Source organism: Sipha flava, unplaced genomic scaffold (genome assembly GCF_003268045.1).
Source record: "Sipha flava isolate LNK unplaced genomic scaffold, YSA_version1 284_pilon_pilon, whole genome shotgun sequence".
In the NCBI taxonomy this organism is placed as follows: domain Eukaryota; kingdom Metazoa; phylum Arthropoda; class Insecta; order Hemiptera; family Aphididae; genus Sipha; species Sipha flava.
The window spans coordinates 446,813-469,998 of NW_020272951.1; the positions used below are offsets into that span (position 1 = coordinate 446,813).

The 23,186-nt window shown below is 31.5% G+C and overlaps 1 protein-coding gene across 1 annotated transcript; it reads left to right on the plus strand.

Moving 5' to 3' along the window:
- Positions 1–372: 372 nt before the first annotated feature.
- On the plus strand, positions 373–22,963 carry LOC112685632 (hornerin-like). Its single transcript, XM_025557570.1, has 3 exons — positions 373–742; positions 11,924–12,291; positions 20,944–22,963. Exons 1-3 carry the CDS (start codon positions 514–516, stop codon positions 21,628–21,630), a joined length of 1,284 nt encoding a protein of 427 aa, XP_025413355.1. The 5' UTR covers positions 373–513; the 3' UTR covers positions 21,631–22,963.
- Positions 22,964–23,186: the final 223 nt, after the last annotated feature.

Here is a 23,186-nt window from a genome sequence, read left to right on the forward strand (position 1 = left end):
ACAGTTCAAACAGTGTACTGAAATGGAATCTTCGGATTACGAAATAATGAAAAATATTTACAAGAAAACACGCCGAACAAAAACGTTTCATTGCAGACGTATGTACAACTACAGATATTTATTTGTTATAACTATCGTTATTCCATTTCCTCCCCCCCCTCTGTGCGTTGTCACCCGCCGAAGTGTTAGATACACCACCCGCGCATTGGCCATTCGAAAACCAAACCGTAACAGCAATCCTCCACCCGTCGTCGACGGATGTTAGATCGTTTTCAAGGTCCACGCCGTGGCGGACCCCACCCTCGTGATCCACGATCCGGCGAGGAGTGGGCTCGAGGGTCGATCTCTTTATATACGCGTGTCCGTCAGCAACACATGGATCGCTGGATCATTCGATTTCGATCGATCGACGACGACAAAATTGCCAAGACGTAACGAACGATATCCGTTTTCCACTCGAAAACCGCACACCAATCCACTTTGCCCTTTAGTAAACATAATTCTTGCTATACGATGGGGATTCGTATCACGACGATAGTACGTATAGTGACAGCGACCGCGGCGTTTTTAACGGTGGTGCGCGGTGCTCGGACACGGGAAACGTATGCGGAGAAACGCGACACGGTCGAAGATCTAGAATCATCGGCTTCAGGTTTCATTTACAGAAAAGACGGACAGAACCCTCCGATATTCATCAAGCTCGGAGAAGGCCACAGCGACAAGTTTGACGCCATACTGGAAGGTAAGCGAAATGACGCGAATTAAAAATGCATGGATATACCCGTAAAAACCGATCTTAATAATGTACTATGACTTTATGAACTCATCGATGATCAAGATTAGATATTTATTACCATTAGTTTTCGTTCGAACATTTTACGTTGTGCTTCTGTAATAAACATTTCATCGAAAATGCATCGAAAAATTTACCGTCGATCCGTTGGTCGTTTTGAAAACCGTTGTAAGCAGCGACTTCTTCATATTGGTTATTGTTAAATTTCAGTTTTTCGGTTATTTACGTGTTATTATTGAGCAAAATATTTAGAAAGTAATTAAAAATTAAAAATTAACTACTTAATTTGTCATGGTTGGGATTGAAGGTATTTTGATATTTTCATCGATATTATATATTTTAGATGATTAACTGAAATTTAAAGTGCAATAAGAAAAACTTTTTAAGAAGTTCAATTTGCGTTTCATTCCCTTGGAAAAGTAGAATTTTCCATTTTCAACAGTTGTACTACTTAAAGATACTTCGAGTAAGATGTAATTATGTAAAATTGAACAATATCTATATATTTAGGAATATTACTAAAAACTTGATAACAATTCTTTCTTTAAACAAATTACAAAAAGAATGAACATTTTCAAAAGTATATAAAACGTTTTACCGAAATATAATGAGTTTTTTTTAAATTCGTTTCCCTCGTATATTTATTTAAATAAAACAAAAATATAATTACATTCAATAAATATCGAAAACATTTGCTTTTGAATTTCGAAAACTTCGAGAACAACGAAGGTATATATTATGTTATTCGTTTATTTTCGAACACTGTTTATAAAAACAGTGTATAATATACTCCGTCGAAAACGCTTTGAAATTCATTCATACAATTTATTCAATAGACGCTTATGAAAATGAAATACGTACACAACAACAACAACAATAATAATAATAATAATAATAATAATAACAATAATAATAAGAAAACTGCGGTCACTTTAAAAGCATAAAATAAATACCTAATAAAGGATATTCGAGCACACAAATTGTTTCACACAGAAGACTGCTGCCGTTTCACAAATAGTTGAAATAAAACGGTGCCCGAGTGCAATTCCGTGTTCGCCGAACACAGAAATCGTTTTTTCGAGTTAAAATAGAACGCACCTATAACCAGTGTAATTCGTTCGAAACCAAATGGTTCAGACTTTTGCCGTAACCGTTCGGTTTTCTCACACGCGGCCATACTGCGTGCCTATATTATAATTCATGATTCGTTTTGTTCAACAGTATTTCATCAAATCAAACTACCCCACGGTACGGAATACAAATTGATCAAATATTTTCCATTGAATTTGGTTCGGTGTTGATAATATATTAGATATTTTCAAAAATTCAATAGCTTACGTTTGACTGCATAAACAACATCAAATAAAGTGATTTTAAATTTAGTAATATTGATGATAACTCTTATAAAAATAAATTAAATAAATGTGTAGATATAGATAATTTTTGAAGATTGAATATAGCGATCGCAATTTCTATACATAGAAATAATTCACTTTAGCTTTATTAAGGCATTCGAGCATTTATATAAACATCCAAGGGTTTTTCAATTTAAAAACTATTATACAAATTAAATTTAACAAACGAAAATTCTCGGTTCTTATATAAATATTTTTAAGCTTGATATATATGTTTGAAAATGACCATTCTACGTTCTTATTAAAATTTTAACTATTGAAATTTATATCATTTTACTAAAATATATGTGGTAGAAATGAATAAAAATCTACATAATGTTTTCGAAACAATACGAGCCAAATTCCACAAAAAAGAGAAAATACCTGAAATAGAAATTTTGTTTTATTTTAAAAAATATGCCTCGTAAATTATGCATGTTATTTTTAACTTAAAGAGTATTATCTATAAAATTAAAATATTTAAATAGATAAATAAGATGAATTTATCTTAACATAAATATATATTCTTCTTTTCTTTGATTTATATATGTGCTAAATGCTGAAATAATTTATAGTGGATGTTATTTATATAAATATAAATATATATTTTCACAATTAATTGGCCCACATTTCATCTGTTCACTGTAAATACTAGGAAGTATTAAAATTATTTCGAAAATTGGCTATCAATAATAAATGTCAATAGTCATATCTGAGACTATTTTAGATAAATTATCCATTAAAACGAATTGGTATAAAATTGATTACTTGGTGACTTATTTGATTTATTACCCTGAAATTCCAGAACAGCATAAATCGACGTAAATAGTTAATAAATATCGAATTGAATAAAATTCTACCAGCAATCAAACACTGGTGCCTAATTTTGTACAAACTCAAACTTACAACCATCGACCAAACTAAGAAAGAGCCATACGTAGACCGTATATATTGCCAATTATCACAGTGGATCTCAAACATTATCGGTATTGAAATTTTCCTTAGTGGATAGCTATGTTGATACAACTTTATTTTGTTTTAGTTTTAGTTATATTAGTTAATTTTTTTAGATTTTAATATATATTTTTATTAAAGGAAAAAAGCAATACATTTTTGTGCGGATATGCGTTTGTGTGTTGACATGGAGTTTTCAATAATATTAAGGGAACTAAAATAAATTAACCCAAAGGCTAACAGTTATTGAAAATATAATAATAAAAAAAAATTATTATTTTTTTTAAAATAATTTTTTATGTTTATTGATAAAAAAAAATTATACTGAGATAATCTAAGTAACCCTAAAATACGATTAAAATACACTTAAGTGCACGAATGAAGTATGTTATAATTTATTCGTATTTCCTTAAATAATTATTATTATTATCTTTATTGGTAATTTTCGTCAACGTAATAGGATTTCAATAACTGCTTAACGAAGTCAAAATTAAATAAACAATAGTAATGATAATGAATCAGTTTGACTCTAAGTATATGCAACTGCGAAATTAGATGCAATTTTTTACTTATTATAGGTAATTTACAAAAATACGAATTGCAATTATGACAACACATCTTCAGCCCGATACAATTTATACAATAAAGTTTACTGTACGCGAAAAGATTGAAAATGAATTATTTCTTCTTAGGAAAGACAAATTATAAAATATTAAATGTCTATTATAATATATATACCGATCTTATATTTACGTGAATTTTTATTTTCAGTGCAATAAATACACGTGTAAATTCGATCAGTTTTTAGTGCCATCAAACTGAAGCATAAATCATCACTGTAACACATTAACCACGACAATGTACCTGATAATAATAACCATAATAACAATATCGTATAGCTGAGGGTCCATCGTGATGAGAATTATGTATTTTGGAAAAAGGAAAAGCCAGTCATGTTTTTTACGTGTAACCGTATTATTACGTCGCGTAATACTATTATACGATTACTCGACCCTGCTCCGCTGCTACCCCACGCCATGGCTTCACACCGGTGACATACGGAGTTCCAATAGATCTTTGTGCACGACCAACCCCATTCGACCTTTGTCTCACTGGCTGGGTGGACAAAAACGTCTGTTTAAAACTGGAGAATGGTTAACGTGGTAGTTATGGTAATTAGTCACCAGACGCTAAGGATTCCATCCCTCCCATAAACCGATCAAGTATCAACCGATAAGAAAGGCCCTTTGTTGTGTCCTTCACCACAATCGATTCGTTTAAACACTCAGTGGCCAATAATTCAGGCCGCATCTACGTGTCATATTGTCCTGTATAAAATACATATACACTTTAACGTGTAGCGAAAAAACAACATAGATTATAAAAATTCGGTTTTGTCTCCGACTGAATGCGATGAATAAACTTCATTCAGGAAAATTTCTCTTCGAAAAAGTTCATTGAGAAATTCCTAGAGTCGGAAATTATTTAACTTTCATATTTTTACTCAGGCACCAATCTCGACAAACGATATATCGAACGATTTATGGTATAAATGAATGAGCGAGTCCGTTTTCAACCAAAACCGTACCCTTCCCTTTTCTGCCGATTCATTTTTCGACCAAATTTAAAATAGGCCGATTCCCTTTTCGACCAAAATAAAAATTTATATAATACATTTAAAATAATAAAATAATGATATACAATGTTTGATTATGATGGAGACTACTATAATATATATTGGCTAAAACTCGTTTGCGAACATTTACCTTTTTTACAACTCATTTGGGCAAAAATGCACAACTCGATTGCGTATATATTTTCGCTACCTGTGACGAAAATCCTTAGTGTCGGAACTCGTTTGCTTATTATCGTTGATTATAATACTCCTGATGATTACGAGAGTTGGTTACTATTATTATTTTGTTTGATTTATTAACAATAACACTCGCAGGACATTTTTTATTAATGCATCCAAAATTTGAATATCCACTCATTAAAACATGGTATTCACTAAATTTATAATCATCAATATTAAAATATCGTTTTCCTCACCGTGATTCAAAAATATTAGAAATTTCTACGCCATATTAAAGTTTACGTCGTCAACACACTGGTTACCACTGTACCGATATTATATATATATACATCGTCCATTTCTACCGAAACTATTAAAATTTGCCTGGAAAATCCAAATTTATATAATCTACAGTCTACACAGTCGATTGAATGATAATATATTTGATCATTTGTACTGCAGTCTATGACGATGTATGTTTATACGTGTCATGGGTGTGAATGTGCGCAAACGAGTTATCTATTTTCAAGTAAATGACTGATTTTGTCGTGCGCAAACTAGTCGTCGAGTTTTAAGTAAAAAATTTTGAATATGCGCAAACGAGTTGCAGCAAATATATTAATGACGATTCAGAGTTTTACTCGCGTAGCGAGATTTTAGGTTCACATACAGAGCATAATTCCATTTGCAATAGTATCAAGGTTTGTATAAAAATTAGGTTAGGCTTAGACTATAATTCCCCTTGGGGCGAAGCCCCATTCCCCCGAAAAGTGCCACGCAGTGGCACTCAAATTTGTGGGTGGAGCCGGAAAAAAAAATGCAAACGATTTTCATTACGATAAGAGATCAAAACTAGATACGAAATATCGTTCTCTTTTATATTAATATTTTAATAATTATTGACAACAATTGTACATCATTGTTTTAAATTTATAATATACCTTTTTTTTTTTAGTCGAAAAAGGAATTGGCCTATTTTAAATTTGGTCGAAAAGTGAATTGGCTGAAAAGGGAAGGGTACGATTTTGGTCGAAAAGTGAATTGGCCGAAAAGGGAAGGATACGTTTTGGGTCAAAAACGGCCATGCCCAAATTAATGTCAACTGTATCATATTACCATTACGACCACTAGAATTGGGATTCTGACACGTTTGTTATTTTTTCGTATTTGATTATAATAATATGTATTTATAAGTCTATTTTTTATAATTTTGTCATTTTTAAAATCTTGTTTTGGCACAATCTATATTGTATGTTTTAAAATGGATCAACTTTTCCCAGGACATAAAGAAATATTGGGATTAAAACATAATTATAAAAACAGTTTATAGTGATCAAATTTTAAGAGCGATAAAACGTCCATTATTTTTTTTTTTTTGAATAAAGCTTCAATTACTAAGATACAACTAATACAAAGTGATCCAACTGGCGCCACCGTTTATCAAGTAGTGCAATTGCATGGGTGCTCAATGGTGGTGCATGGTTCATATTAACTGACATGTAAAATATATAAAATTTACGCACCTATAGGACATAACACAAATACGTCGAGTTATAAATGGCCAAATTTACGATTTATGTATTTGTGAAACTATAATTATATACCATTATTATGGTATATTACTACTAGAAGGTGATGGGTGGTTAAAATTATCAATTGCACGGATCAGCGGGAAGTGTTTGGGTACCACTGAATGATCTTGTGATATTTTATGGTTTTTAATGATTAAATGAGATTGAAATCTTGGGTTACATAACATAATGGGTTTTTAAAATACATTGAAATGCTCAAAGTATCGTTTAAACGTTACTTATGATGCTGGAAAACTGCCATTTTCCTAGAGCTTTGTCCATAGTAGTGGTAGAAATTTTGTGATTTGTTCTTGATATTTCAGTCAGATAATGTTATTTTTACATTGTTCATCTGTTCAAAATAGTTTACGATGCATTTCCTTTCAACGTTTTCAACATTTTTTGTTCATAAAAATGTTATTAAAAAAAAAATCAGACCGATATTTTCTTACCAATGCAAGTCGCAAGTCGGTGCACAGTGTACTTACGTAATAGAGAAAACAAAAAAAAAACATTTAATATAAAAATAACTAACATTAACCTCGAGCAGTATATTAAATCCGTGTAGAACAATGTTATAGGTAAACGACGGTAATTTATCCCCCTTGTGGCTCAAAGAATAAATTGAATCACATAAACCGTAATGATCTTGGATTAAACTTTGAATATCCAAACGAGCGTTGGATTTTTCGTTCGTATTCATGTGCGTCCTGCAACGCGTTTCGGGGACATTGCGACATTCGATATCCCGCAAGTTCCTTGTTCTCAGTGCGTGCTCATCGCTAGCAGCTGCTTTCGATCCACTTTTTTTTCCGCCTCGTTGTCTCGAGAGATTCACGCGGGTTTTGGCCGTCGCCGTTTTTGCCCGTTGAACTTGAACGCTTCGCGGATCGACGAACATCGCGTCCTTGTCGCGACAAACCACGATTAGTCGGTGGCACGCGGATTTCGCCGCGGTGCAGAGGTGATCCGAATCGATTATAACTTTACGATAATAGTAATAATGGTTGTAGTCGAGACAATAGCCGCAACACAAGGAACCCTTTTGTGCGCACGTCCCCTCCATCGCCCAACTATTGCGCGCTTGTCTCCGTTCTTTTTTACACGAGTTTTTGTTTGAATTTTTTGCCATAATTAATTACATTTTAATTAATTACCACTCCGATTAATCGCAACAAAACCGGCTACAAAGGTCATGCGCGCAAACACCGTCGCAGTGTCGTAGGTCATCCCGATATAACAGCGCGCATGCAAACTTACGACCGGTTACTGCAGCCCCTATTTTTCCTGCACAGTTCTTTATTTTTCAGTTTCCTAATAAAACGAGGAATCTATTGTAACGTGATAATTATCGTTTTCTAATCGATATCACTTCGTATTCGTATGATGTGTTCAACGCAAAAACAGTAAATTAAAACGCATTATTATTTTATTGATAATCAATTATTGATAATTTATTAATAATTAATGAATTGAGTTTTGGCATTAGCCAAATCCCAAATATTAAAATGTATTACAGTTATTACAATTTTTTCAAATGTTTATGAATTTTGACACGCAGTGTAATTGAGAACTGCAGTTTTTCGATCATTTCATTACTTTTCTCATGCGTAGTATATAATAAAATAATGTTAACCTAGTACAATCAATCGTGTTGGGTTTATGACTTTTAAATTTGATATGCTAAACTACTAAGTAGCGAATAATTGGTTTTCATCAATATTTTATTGACATTTTAAAAGAGTTCATAGTATGGCAAATCATTTGTTTTACGAAAACTGATTTTCTTCTTAGTTTTTTTCACTTATTTTACGACATAATTTTACTATAATATTACAAATATAATATTTCGCACAGCTGAGCTGAACATACAAGTATAAATTAGTGTATTTTATAATTTTATACATTTTAACGATTTATGTTATTGACATTTAGAGTTCACATGAATAATTATGTTGAATTACGTTTTTAATTATAATTTAATAAAATCCTAGTTACTTTAGCATTTCTATTTCCTCATAACCAATCATTCAAATAAGTAATATAAAATGCATGTATTAATAATTTCACTTTGAACATTATATTCTTTGAGTTTTTAAATCAAAAATCAAAATTATCAACTAAAACACGAATAATGTTATTGAAAATTAAACTAAACCACGGGTTTAAAAAAATGTCAAAAAAAAATATCATCATATATTATGGGTATTAGGATTATTTATAACTACCATATTTATACATAAAAAATAAAAAAAATAAAGAGTAATGTTTACCACAGCAACGTCACTCTAAATCCGAAACGTATGTATAAAAATTTGACTATAATCCTTACTGAACATGAATAGGTATACTATTTTTTTTCTCTTATCCACTATCATTTTATTACCAATATTATTATATTTTTGTGATAATCATAGAACGAACTCGAGTGTCACTGTAGTAATATTATTATTGCGTATAATATACAATAATACGTCATACGATTTGTATTCGATACCTACGGTAGTCGCGTGGTACCGACTGGTGTTTTCACATAATTCTGTGCTTGATATTATTACTCGTGTATGAATTTCTAATGTTACGAAATTGCCATTATTAAATCGCACCGCCATAAGTATAATATTATTTATATCTATTCTGTGATACATTATTGCAATGCGCGTACAGATGCGTAATACGTTATATGTATGCGCTCGGCCTATACATATCGCGAATGTTGGATTTTCATCGGTTACAATTTCTTCTCGCACCATTCAATATTGTCTAGTTATCAAAAGCAGCCACAGTCTCGCAATAATATGATATTATAAGGACTATTATAGCGTTTTCGTTCCAATAAAATCGATGGAAATTTAAAATATTACGACGGTCTCGAAGATTACAAACTTCTAAAAAGGTCTCTGACATTTCACTCTCTAAGATCTATAATGTATGTATACGATACGGGATTTTTAGTGAGACAGATTATTGGTGCCCTTCATCGTTTTGCTTCGTCGAAAAGAAGCGAGAGACGATTAGTTAGTCACTGGAGTGTTATGCAAAACGAAATATTTGTAGCTCGGTTACTATGAAGTCGTCTTTTATTATTGTATAAGAATAAAACTACACTATTCAAAATAAATTCTGAACACAATTAAATGAAACATATATTTATTACTATTGGTATGTAATGTATATGTATAGATATTAATATAGTATTATATATCTTTTCAGATTTTTGGTACAATTACTATATGTAAATTTAACATTATTCCCGAGTATTATTTTAGTTTAATAAATTTATAATAGAAAACTACCGGAAAATCGAAAAAATTATCCTTTTAAATCATCTTTGAATTGAATTTTCAGTGTAACAAGGTACAATTAGAATATGTTGGTAGAATTGTTTTACTTCAAAAGTATACAAAGAAAAGTGTACTCGTTATAATATTTCTCTTTTCACTCTATGGCTGCTAAGTATAAAATAAAATATAAATAATGAAAAAACAATTTTTTTTTCATTTATTATTTTACTTGAAAATATATTAATAACTTATTTTTCAAGCAAATTTAATATAAGCTTTAAGTATAATTTATTATTTACAAATTATAAATATATATTTGATTAAATATACCTACAAATATTATTAAAAAACTGCAAATAATAGATTGTGTATTAAATACCATATTATTATTCCACATAGGCCGGTGATGGATTAATGTCTAAACCATAAATCGTAATGGCATTGGTACCATTTAAAATAATTTACATTTATGAAGAAATCTCAATATTGCGTTCTACGAGAGGTATTTTAATCCGCATTCCACACCGATTTAGACTCAATAAACAATATTACAATTGTTAATGATGGTTTTTATTTTTTATTACGTACATAGTATAAAAAATCACAAAGTAATATTCCTCGTTAACGTTACTGTCCTTTTTTTCTGTTCCAATATAATGATGATACAAAGCTGGTTGAAGTGAGCGTAGAAGAAAAAGAAAAATCCCATTTGAAATAACGAGACGCTTTTATACTCGTATTATAATGTATACGTTTGCGGAAAAAATAATTTCATAATAATTGACCATATTTCAGCTGCACTGCATTAACATTTACATATTATAATTTTTTTTTTCTTTATTATTTTAACAATGATTCATTGTTAAACAAAATTTACTAGTAAGTTGCACACATTTAAACGATTAGTAGTTAAAACTACTACAGCATTGTAATAACCACTGCAGTCGAAACATCAATACGAATGATTCGTGCACTCTTGTTAATACTCGTATGAATAGCACTGAAATTTAATATCAGTAGCAGTACAAGCGATAATTTGATTAAGTATGATCAACCATATAGATGACTTAATTCGATTCAATTAAAACATATTTAGATTAACCTGGTTGCATTTAACCTTAGTACTCAGGCAACTATGAATTATTTGGAATGAGAATCTAGCACAGAATGTTTAAAGTTGCCACTTGCCAATGAAATGAAAGCATATTGTATCGTTACAAATTATTAAAATTGTAAAAATAAAAACTTTGGCTACCAACAGGATGTACCAGGATAGGACTTTTATCAATATATAAATATATATTCATTTAGTGAATGAATTACATGGCAATAAAAATACACTGCAGTTTTTAAATATTGTAAAACATGTTTAATCCTCGGCTCAAAGGACTGAATATAATTTTTTTTTTGAATAAAGACTACCAAGAGATTGATCGTTTTCGAACACATATTGTTATAGAAATACGCAACGATAGGTATATCGTATATGCCTCGAGGTATATCATCCTGCACGGTTCGCATGCATGTATAGTTAAACCTCTATCAAACGAACTTCTATTTTTTTACGTTATTAAATTTTGGGAAATTTCAGTTAAACAAGTTTGTATATTCCTTTTAAAAACCAGTCCCGTTCGTTAAATAGAGGTTCGGACAGGCTCAGATACAAGGGGGAGCATAGGAACGATGTCTCTCCCAAATGTCACGAAACAAAAAAAAATTATGACTTTATATGTCAAGCAACAATAAAAATTATTTTTTCTATAGCAACTATGTATTGACATATTTTCAAAAACCAAAAGAAAATTACATTTTTCTCTATAATTGTTAATTTAATTTCATATCTAATATTTTATCGTCCTTAAATAAAAAGATTTCTTTTCAATGTACCTACGTATTTTTTAGTTGAAAGTTTTTTCCTTTATACAGAATGTTAAAAAATATTTATGGTAAACTGTAGTATACTCATAATATTATAGAACTATTGAATTTCATATATGTCATATTATGTCCACGATATAAAATGCGCCCACCCCTAATAATTACTCCGGATCCGCGACTGGATTCGGCTGTATATCGTGCAACTGCTATGTACTTACGTGCTTGTAAACATTTCGTTCGACGGCTGTTTACAGATTTCAAAAAAGAAAACGGTTTCCAAGGGATACCCTCGGTGTTCGCCAACAAGCCCGCGTCCCCGTACAACATACCGGTGCTCGGCCAAGAGAACGCGGTTCATCGCGACGATCGCAGCGGCGGTGGCGGCGGTTACACGCTGAACTCGTATTTCGACGGAGCGGACGACGGGAGATACGGTCTTGGCGGCGGTGATGGTGGTCTGGACGGGCCGTTGTTCGACATCGAAGACCGTCAAATCGACGACATCGGTAGCTTCGACGACGGTGACGACGGAACTTTTGACTTCGCGATGTCGCCGTTCAAATACCACCGCGACGTATCCAGCGTCGGACCCAGAGGCGACTCCCTCGGATACGATGATCAGGTGAGATCATAAACATATGTATGTTTATACGTTTATTTATTTATTCCGGTGAAATCAATTACAATTCAATACATTAATTACACTAGTGTTATGTACGTACTGATATGTGTACCAACTGAGCTATAGATTGTAATTGGTACACAAAGTTCATGGATGTAAAATTTGTTTTTAATAAAATACTCGTACGATTAAAATACGACTTGACTAACATATTAATATAATTAACATCAGCGTTAATGCATAAGGATAATGTATTCTATTTAAACATATTTCCTTTTCATAATTTTATTACTACACGCATTTTAATCGAATTCGGTAACTATTTTGTTGATTGCTTTTTACAATGCGTTTTAATTAATTATATCATTAATTATTTCGTTGGTATTACTAGATATGCTTTTACATCAACTGTTTGTTAGCCTTCTTACTTCATACTTTAAATTATTGCATATAGTTTCCTCCCCCCGTGTGATTCGGGGAATTTCTCAAATTGGTTAATAATGTAGGTTTAATGTACTTTTCTGTTCTATTGTCTATAATTTTTTTAGCGATAAGCATGTCGATTTTTATAGGTTTTATTAAATTTAATCTAATGTATAAATTATATACAGATAATATATTTGTATAGTTAAATAATTCCTATGACGGATATTTTAATGATAGGGAGTGTACGCTAATTTAATTATAACTTTTTGAGTAATATGCGATAAAATAGTGTCTGGTTTATTTAAACCTCCTCAACATGTTATGCCTAAAAATTAAATATAATTACACAGTGTCATGCATATTTGTCTTTTTTTATTAAGAAAAGAACATCTACGATCTATAAAATTTTTTGTACAATAATTAAATTTAATAAAAAAAAGAAGAGACTATAAAACTGATGGCGAATATTATGGTTGGGAAGTTATCCATTGATAACACCCAACACGTGCGTTGGTTATTGACTAATGATTGTTATTGTAGAAGGTCTCTACATCATTTTCTTTTTAGTTTTCATCAAAGGTTATCGGGTAGTGTTTTAGATGATAATTATTTTTTTTTTTTAGTGGGTTAGTGCGTGATTGAAGTTAACTATGAAATCTGGTGTAGTTTGTTTCAGAGATTTAATTTAAGGTTTGTACCTTTAAATCTTTGTGGAAGTAAGAGTTTGTTATGTACCAAGGAGCAGAAGAAACTAGATGGAGAAAAATGGATTAGAAGGCTTGTATTGATCTGGTGTAGGAGGGTTTTCCAGCTCCCTATAATTTGATGCCGTAGGTCCATAGCGGCCTAAGTAGAGACTTGTATATTAGTAATTTGGTGTTAATGTTCATTTTAGATCTCAATAATGGACTTAGGAGGTGTAGACGGTAATTAAGGGCTTTTCGTTTATCAATTATGTGTAGATTCCAGGTTAGTTTACTATCGAAGGTAAGACCAAGGTATTTTACATGTGCGCAAGTGGGGATTGGAATGTTGTTCATTGAGACTTGAGGACATGTTTCTTTTTTTAAGGTAAATATTATGAAGGAGGACTTGGAATCGTTGATTTTGATTTTCTACCTCTTAGTCAAAAGGTGTATAATATTGAGGTGTCTTTGTATCATATTTGATGCTATAATGGGATTTTCATTGGATGCTATAATTGCCGTGTTATCTGCGTAGGAACCAAGTTCGGTATAGGAAGTTTTAGGAATGTCGTGAGTAAATATATTATATAGAAAGGGAGCAATATCGCTACCTTGGGGAACTCCTGCAAGAATGTCAAAGTAGTTTGAGTAACTTCAGTTGTAGCGTATGATGAAAGTATGGTCAATAAGGTACGATTTTAAAAGCAAGTAATAAAGCACAGATAAAATTTTTTTTAGTTTGAACAGTAAGCGTTCATGCCAAACCCTATCGAACGCTTGTACTACGTTCAGAAAGACGACAGCACAGTAATGTTTTTTTTCAAGTGATGAAGATATAGTGTCGACTACTCTGTAGAGTTGATAGATCGTTGAGTGGTTCGGTTTGAAGTCGTATTGTCTATCAGGGATCATTTTTGCTGTAATAGCCAGAGGAATAATTCTTTTTAGTAAATTCTTTTCAAATATTTTTGATAGAGTTGGTAATAAACTTATGGGGCGATATGAGATAATTTTTTCTGGAGGCTTGTTGGGTTTTGGAATTAATATTATTTCGGAAAATTTCCAGGTTAGGGAGTAATAGGATGATCACACTATTGCGTTGTAGATATAGGAAAGTAGTATAATTATTTTGTTTGGTAGGTTTTTGGCGGTGAAATTTCACGGTCCGGTCAATGATCCGGTCATAACCGAGAGCTTTTTTGTTGTGAAGTTTTTTAATAATAAACTCGATTTCACCAGGAGTAGTGTGTTTAGCTGGGAGTGATATGGAATATGTAGAGTCCAATGATTGTATGACTATTTGGATTTAAGTGTGATTTAGATTTATGTCGTGAGATGTGAAGGTTTTGGATAGATGTTGGCTGAATAGGTCTACTTTTTTGGTATCAGAAACAACCCATGTGTTATCTTTTTCCCAAAGAGGAAAGAGAGTTGAGACAATTTTCAGAATTTTTTTCGATGCTTTCCAGAGAGAAGAGTGTTGAGTTGTTAAGTTTTGTATATATTATTGATAGGTGTTAGAGCTGTGTTTTAAGAGTGCTTTTCTTATTTTGTTGTTTAGTTGGTTGTAGGTTTGTTTATCGATGGGGTATTTGTGTCTTTGCCACCGGGACCTTGCTTTTCGTTTTTCTTGGAGAAGAAATTTTATGTGATTTGGAAGTGGGTATTTTTTGGGGTGGGTTGTCAAGTGCGTGCATTCTTGAATTTCTCTCGTGATCTTTTGAATTTTAATATCAATATCATCGCTTGACTTTAAAGACGGGTTGAGTTTTGTGCGAATTTCAATGAGCTTTTGAAAAGCAAGCCAGTCTATTTTTCCGTGAGTTTGGAGATTTATGGGAGAATTCGCAGAGAGTATCTCAAACTCAAGTATAACAGGTGAGTAGTCAGATGATAGATCATTAGAGTTGGTGATAGTAGTAATGCCGTTGTTTGGTATTTTTGTGATAAAGATATCAAGGATATCTGGACGTCTGTTCTGATGAGAGAGTCAATAGGTGGGGTGAGGGGGAGATAGTATTTTTATATTGAAGTTTGCTATTGAGTTGTGGAGGGTTCTGCCTCTTATGTTAGTTGAAAAGCAGCCCCAAGAGAAGTGTTTAGCGCTTAAGTCACCGATAACGATAAAATATTTACCAATGGATTCGAAGAAATTGATGAAATTATTTGAGCTAATTTTAGGTTCTAGGGGGCAGTAGGTGGAAATGAGTGTCAGATTAATATGTTTATTAACAGGTACAAGGATGCTTGTAGTTTGGCGGTATGTTTCACTGATTAAAGGAAGAGAGGGGTGGATTAAGTCATTCTTAACAAGTATTAAGGAACTAGCGTGTGCCGAGGTGATGGGTGATTGCTTTGATAAACTTTGTAGCCGAGTATTTTAATAGATTTTGATGGAGTAAGATGAGATTCGGATATCATGGCTATGTCTATATTAAGATCACTAAGGATTGTCTGCAGTTCTAATTTGTGCGGTGTAATGCCGTTTGCGTTCCATGTGAGTAGTTTGAGTTTAAAACTAGTTTCCATTTTTGGAGCTTAATTTGTTTATTAATGAGGTAAGAAGGGTTATTAGGGAATTTAGAAGTGTTATCAGAGGATTAATGAGTGTTTTAAATTCGGAAATTAACGTTGTTAGTTGATTTGTTAATTTTTGATTTGAAATAGGGTCATTAGTATTTTTTAAATCTGATTTTATTGATTTCTTACTTATTACTGCTTGTGAGTATAATGAGTGCTGGGTGTTAATGGATTCATTTTGAGTAGTTGTGAATACATTGTTGTGAAATTGAGTTTCTTCTTGAAGAAGATGGCTGTTGTATTGGATTTGAGATGTAACTGAATTTTGGACTATTTCTCTTGAGATGGTGTTTGGTTGATGTTTTTTTCGGAGACGCTGCAGATCTTTATGTACCGTGCATCCTCAGTAGTTTGTCGGATGAGCATTACTGCATAGTGCACATTTAGCAGGGAAGTCTTTGGATTTGGAACATGATTCGGAGCTATGGTTTTCACCACATCAAACGCACTTCGGTTGATGATAACAGTATGACTTGGTATGGCCATACTGATGGCAACGGTGGCATTGTATTAGATCATGCCTGATGTGAGGAGCTTCTACATTTATTTTGGTGAAACAAATAGTTTTTAAATTAAAAATATCTTGATTGTTTGGTGCAGGATTTAGATCAACGAAAAAGAGCGGAAGGGGCTCTTTAGTTTGCGTTTTTAGTATCTTAGTAATATTTTTTTACCAGGAATCCTTAATTTTTTATTTCTTTCTTGATGTAGTCAGTTGGGATTGAGTAATGTAGATTTTTGATAACGACTCTATAGGATTTTTTTTCACGTGTTTGATATGTGTGGTATTCTAGGTTGTTTTCATTACAGTTTTATAATAGTACGGTAGGAATTGCCTGTTACTCAGGTATATTATACATATATATATATATATATATATATATAAATCTTGAATGGTTTTTGTCTGGTTGTCTGGTTGTGTGTCACAAACGTATCAGGGGTGAATTTGTGTGAAGAAGAGTTGTGTTTAGCTGGAGTCTTAGTACTACCCGAAAAAAAAAAGTATATTTTGTTAAAACACTATAATACTTTACTGTTATCTACAGACTTAAAAAAGATTAAACTGTCATAGAGATACATAATATTGTGATATACTGCAATAATATATTTTTTCTAATATTTTTTAATGATATTAAGGTAGGTATTTGCACAATTTATCACAAATTATTTTTACCAATCACTGCAGAGACAAACGGAGTTGATACATTTTTCGATACAGTCCAATAGCTCTATAGAATGTACCGTTTCGCATTATATCATAAGCAGTCTCTTTAATACATTTTCTACTATTATCTTCAGTGTTACTCTTGCATTTTTCTGCGATTAAACATACATGATTAAACAATTCGACGGAAAGATTCTTAACGAAAATGTTTTTAAACGGCTACGTGTTTCATTTGTTCACGACGAGCGTAGACAGGAAACAAAAGCATGTATAAACGAAATTATTCCCTACGGCGGGTGTGTCAATAGCCATATCTTTTATCGTCGAGGTGCTTCAAAATGCCAAACTTATATTGTATGTGTATAAATATCTGTTTAATTGCAGTGCACCACAATGTGACGTTATATCACGATTAAAAGGTATATTTCAGTCCAGGCACGCACCCAGGATTTTTGTTTGGGGGGGGGGGATTAAACATTTTCTTACATTCCTTACACACAAATAAACAATTGCCATTAATTTTCTATTAATGTATAACTACCATAATAATAAAACTTGAAAAACATTTTACCTTTCATACCTATCATTGTAATACTATACTTGTGACGATATGATATAATGTATAACTTAATGTATCATATAAGATATTTTTTTTTGGGGGGGGGCTACAGTCCCAAAGCCCCCCCCCCCCCTTGGGTGCACCACTGTTTCAGTCCGAAATTTTCGGACATTTAAAGCGCTAAACAACAATTTCAACACGATACATTGAACTGTTTTTGTCCGAGTTCTGTCTTCTTTTTCTTTTTTTCTCTTTTCATACATACAACTGGGATGCATATCCTGTACGTTATAACTTTTTCACTTCATGCATAATTAATGAATAATATCGTTCAAGTAGAAAGTACATTTTTTACACGATAAAAAAAAATCCTTAGTAGACCTTTTCTTTTTATTATTATTATTATTCAATTTATTCTTTTAATACTTGTGATAAAACTGTTTTATAGGAATGCAATTTAAATTTTGGAATACATTTGTAGTTATAAATTAATAAAAATACACGAAAGTACTTCATTAAATAAGAATATCGGAAAATATGAATTTGAAATGGATGAAAATAAATCGATTGCTATTAACGCCATATTTAGAAACTACACGTAACGGAGAACGATGAGAACGATGGAACAGAATACTCCAGTGATTATACGTTTGAATTCATTCGAAACCATCGTTGCACATGGTGACCTCGATAAGCATTTTAAACATTGTTATGATTTATGACTTCTGTTTATCTTCGTCTTATATGTTATATTTTAACGCTTTTGCATTTTTATCCCATTTGTTTTTCGTTCAGGCTATAGTTTCGTTTTTCAAAGATTCCGGACAAAATTGTACTTAAGAAAATGTGCCCGAACGGGCCGTGATTTATGAACGTCAACAAATTTTCATCTATTACGAATACTGAATTGCAAAAGTTTTATTCTTCCTATACAGCAATAGGCATAATATTCAATATTAATACGGTGCATGATACTTAAATAAAGTATTAATAATATTATTTGCTCATTAATGAGCTTAATTTAAAATAAAAATATAATTTTATTGAAATCCACTGTTTGAGAATTAGATGACTGATAAGTGCTAGTAATTTTCAGGGGATCGATGATAATAATATTCAAAACACAACTTTGAGTAGATGTAGTTGAACAATGAACTTAATAAGCAATAAATATATTATGTTTTGCGTAAAAAATAGCATCAAAAGTAGAAGAAAAATGCGATAGGGAAACAAAATTATGTTTTTGATTAATTATTACAATACTTACAGTTAATATGCAACACGAATCCTTAGTACAATACATACAGGACTATAAATATAGTAACTACGATCACTATGTAATGACTACAAGTTTAAAAAAACAAAATTTATCTGACAGAACAGTCATGATTAAATTTATAATACGTACATAATTATGTAAAATTGTTTAATAAAAACTTAAAGTTACAAATACTCGTATTATTATAAAAATAACATATCACTATCGAAGTATGACTATTCGGTTTTTATATCTAATCCCTTTTTAATTAAATTCAGAGAGATCTAGCATAGAGGTTATACAGTTCTACGTTGGTGACGTCAACATTTTGTAAGGCTGGGCAAGTTAATGATATTTTTTAACTCAATTAATTTAAGTTAATTGAGTTCGTGTTCAATTAAGTTAATAATTAAGTTAAAAATATAGTTAAAATATATCGTTAACTTAACTTAACTTCAATAATTACCTATGTTAAGTTAATAACAAAAAAAAAAATTACATTAAGCGCTGATATAAGTGATGTATATATTAACAATTTACATACAGATCTTAATTAGCATTAATGATAAAGAAAAAGCAGAAAATCTGATTAAAGAATATTTTTGATTGAACTTTAATTAGAGTAGAAAAATATACATTTATTTATTGGGATTGTTTTTAAGCACTCAAATATCAAATTTAAAGTAATTTATATATGGTTTGTTTTTTATTAATTTTTCATATAAATCACATATAATAAATATAATTTAAAAAAAGTATTCTTTTTTATTGTTCAATAATAGTATGAAAACTAAAAATAATTACTGCAGCTGAAAATGTTATTATAAAATCATACGGATAATAAATGTATACAGTAGATACAAAACATTAAAATAAATATGGAATATATATATTAATATTTAACTTTATTAACACAATGTGTTAACCAATAAAACAATACATTGGACTGGTTAATCAAAATATCTATTGAATTTCAATAAAAGAGTCATCTCAAAATGTTGATAAGCTTTTGAATTTCTTCTCATATCCAATAATATTTATTAATATCAATATTATTGAATTATATCATCGGTTAAGAAATAATTTTAATAATAATTATATTCTATAATCCAAAATGTACCTATTTATGTAATATAGATGTATGGCCTGTTTTCATGACAATGATAATGTAATTCATGGCTATTTTTACTCAATAGTATTAAGACGGTTGTCTACTTTTCTCGAGACTATTGGGACCCTTATTATTAGTTGATACCACAATAAATATTATGCTCTTATCTAAAAATTCTTCAAAATATATATTTTAAATTTTTATAGATTCCATAAACTTGTTATCAAACATGGTAATTTACAAAAATATTTTTACGGTCTTGAATATCAAAATTAACTTAATTGTTATAAAAAATAATACATTAATTTCAAGTTAATCTGTAAGGAAATGCGTTAAGTTAATTTATCGATAACAAAATAAGTTAAGTTAATAAGTTAAAATAACTTAACTTTTAACTTATTAACTCATTAAAGCCCAGGCTTGCAATTTTGACTGTTTCAAAGTTAGGAAAACAAAAGCGGCCACTTTTCCGATGGGTCTCTACAATAATTTTCTTTCAGATAAACAAGTACAAATTATTTGTAGTTAACTTAACAGATTTATGTGACTAAAATTTAACCAGAAATAAATCTAAAGGTTGATTTTGATCTAATTAAATTAAAGCAAGTAATATTTGTTTAATATTGCATATTCAATCAAGATTCCCATGTGATGGGGAAATCCCAACGGGCCGTTGGTTTTTATTTTATTATTCAACGATTCTTTTCAATTCTTTATACTTAAAAAAAAAATCAATGATTTTCCAAACGTTGAAAAATATAAAAAGCATATTTCCTCTTTCTCTTCCTGTTTTGCGTGTATGTATATACAAAAATACTTTTACCGACAAAGTTTTCATGTTTTAATAATTTTTTTTTTTTTTTTTAGAACTATTACGGATCGCCTTACACCCACAAAGAGTACAAATCGCCAGGAAAACATCATCATAAGGCGGGAGGATCGTTCCAAAAGGCTGGTCATTACTTCTCGCAGGGCACATTGGGCGACAGCGGCCACAAGAGTCACCGCGACTTTGACAAGGGACATGCGGGCAAGTATGGCAAAGAAGATCTCAAGAGTCACTACAAAAAGGGTTCTGGACATATGCATGGACATAAAAACGAGGCGGACCACTATGGAAAGCACAAGAGTGGCACACATGGCCATAAAGGGTTCAAGTATGGTGAGACGAATAATCACAAGAAGGGCCACAAAACCACTGGGTTCCATAACGTTTATCACAAGGACGAGTACAACAAGGAGCAGAAGTTCTACGACGACGCGCACAAACAGGGTAAGCTCGACAAATACGGCGGTAAGCACAAAGATTTCAAGCAGAAGAACGGCGGGTACAAGCATGGTAGCCACCACGATTCGGGATACGACGAGGCGCACAAGGGCGTGTCGGGAGACTTCAATAAGGGGCACTACTACGACGGCCACAAGGGACACAGCGGTGAATCCGGGCACCAGTCGCATCACGACCACAAGGCCGGCTACGACACGTTGTCCGACAATAAGAAGTACGGCGAACACCAACACGAGTCGGGTGGCGGTAGCGATGACTTCTATTGACCGCGGTACTTCGTTGAAAGTATACCGTCCTTGTGTAGTACAATAATATCATCAAAGATATGATCTGTATATTATGTGTTACACGAATCGCGTTCGAAAATATTGCCACTTCCGTACACGTGATAGCGTTTTTTTATCTTCTTTACTATTTCCGAACGGATATTATGTGCATGTATAAAATTATGTCGCGTTATAACGAAAATACGTGATAAAAATTCAACGAAAAATATACACACGCGACCGATGCAAATGAACTCGTAATAAAGGATCGTTGAATGAAAAAAAAAACAATTCGCCAAGGCCTAACCGACATCGTCGAACACGTAAAAAAAAAATAAATATGATTATTATAAATGATTATAGTACCATATATATATATAAGGGTTTGTACGTATTTATCCATTTATTTACACGTATATTTAATATGAAAAAAAAATTGCTTTCCACACACACAGCCTGCGCGCACACTAATACGTCGTCACACGCGTAATAAATAATTGCCAGTAGTTACGGTAATAACATTATAATGATATATGTAATAGTCCATCATCGCACACGTTAATTGTTAATCCACGTGATGATAATCGTATTTTTCCTACGTTAACGTGCTCCGATTTATTTTTTATTGTACGTTTCATTTCGATTTTAGTTTTAAATTGATTTAATAAACTCATACGTGATTTTCTTGTACAAATAATTTATGATTAAAACTTCGACATTAATGCAGGGGCCAGCGACGTTAGATCTTATATGCAAGTATACGATCCCTGTTTATTAATAAAGCACTCTCCACTTAAGTTGAAAGTAAGTATGTCATTATAGGTTTTAGTTATTTAAAGTTTATGTATATATTTATATCAATTTTGTTAGTCGATTTTTAATTTTTTTTTTTTATATCATATATCTTTGTTATCTTGTGCAAATAATTTGTAAATTCTAACCTTCCTGATTGCACACTACCACAAAAGATATATGAAAAGAGCTGTTCAATTATTTTGAATACATTGATAAATTAAAAATGCAATGAAATCATTAAAAACCGATTTCGATCATTTATCATACAATAATAATACTGTCTACTTCCAATGCGTGGTTGACTTGTTAGCCGAAAATGTACGGAAAAAAGTACACCATATCTTCGAGATACTTATTAATACCGTTATTTCAATTGTTTGTTGAACCGATAAAACATTAAAAACCCTAATATATCAGAAGTAATTATACTAATCGAACAGCTCTATGGGCACATTATATACACTGCACTTGAAACATTGTTTGCAAATATACGCACAGGTTTCGTTTTTTATTGTTGTAATATTGTAATACTGTAAGGTTTGTGTGTATGTTTTAAATATAATTAAAAATTGAAATACTATAAACATACATGTTTTTATTAATAATATAGTAATAGCATTGATTATAACATTTATTGCGGTAAAACAATGATTAATCTAGACTCATTAGTTCAGTCGGTTGGAGTGTTGTGCTAATATCACAAAAGTTATGAGTTCGATCAACGGTCCTCCACAAGCCGATAATTTGTTTTTTTTTTTTTG

Excerpts from the sequence above, each read along its gene's own strand:
- LOC112685632 (XM_025557570.1), top strand. The coding sequence starts at position 514 with ATGGGGATTCGTATCACGACGATAGTACGTATAGTGACAGCGACCGCG. Across the intron at positions 743-11,923 it reads GTTTGACGCCATACTGGAAG|ATTTCAAAAAAGAAAACGGT; the intron begins GTAAGCGAAATG and ends GGCTGTTTACAG. Across the intron at positions 12,292-20,943 it reads CCCTCGGATACGATGATCAG|AACTATTACGGATCGCCTTA; the intron begins GTGAGATCATAA and ends TTTTTTTTTTAG.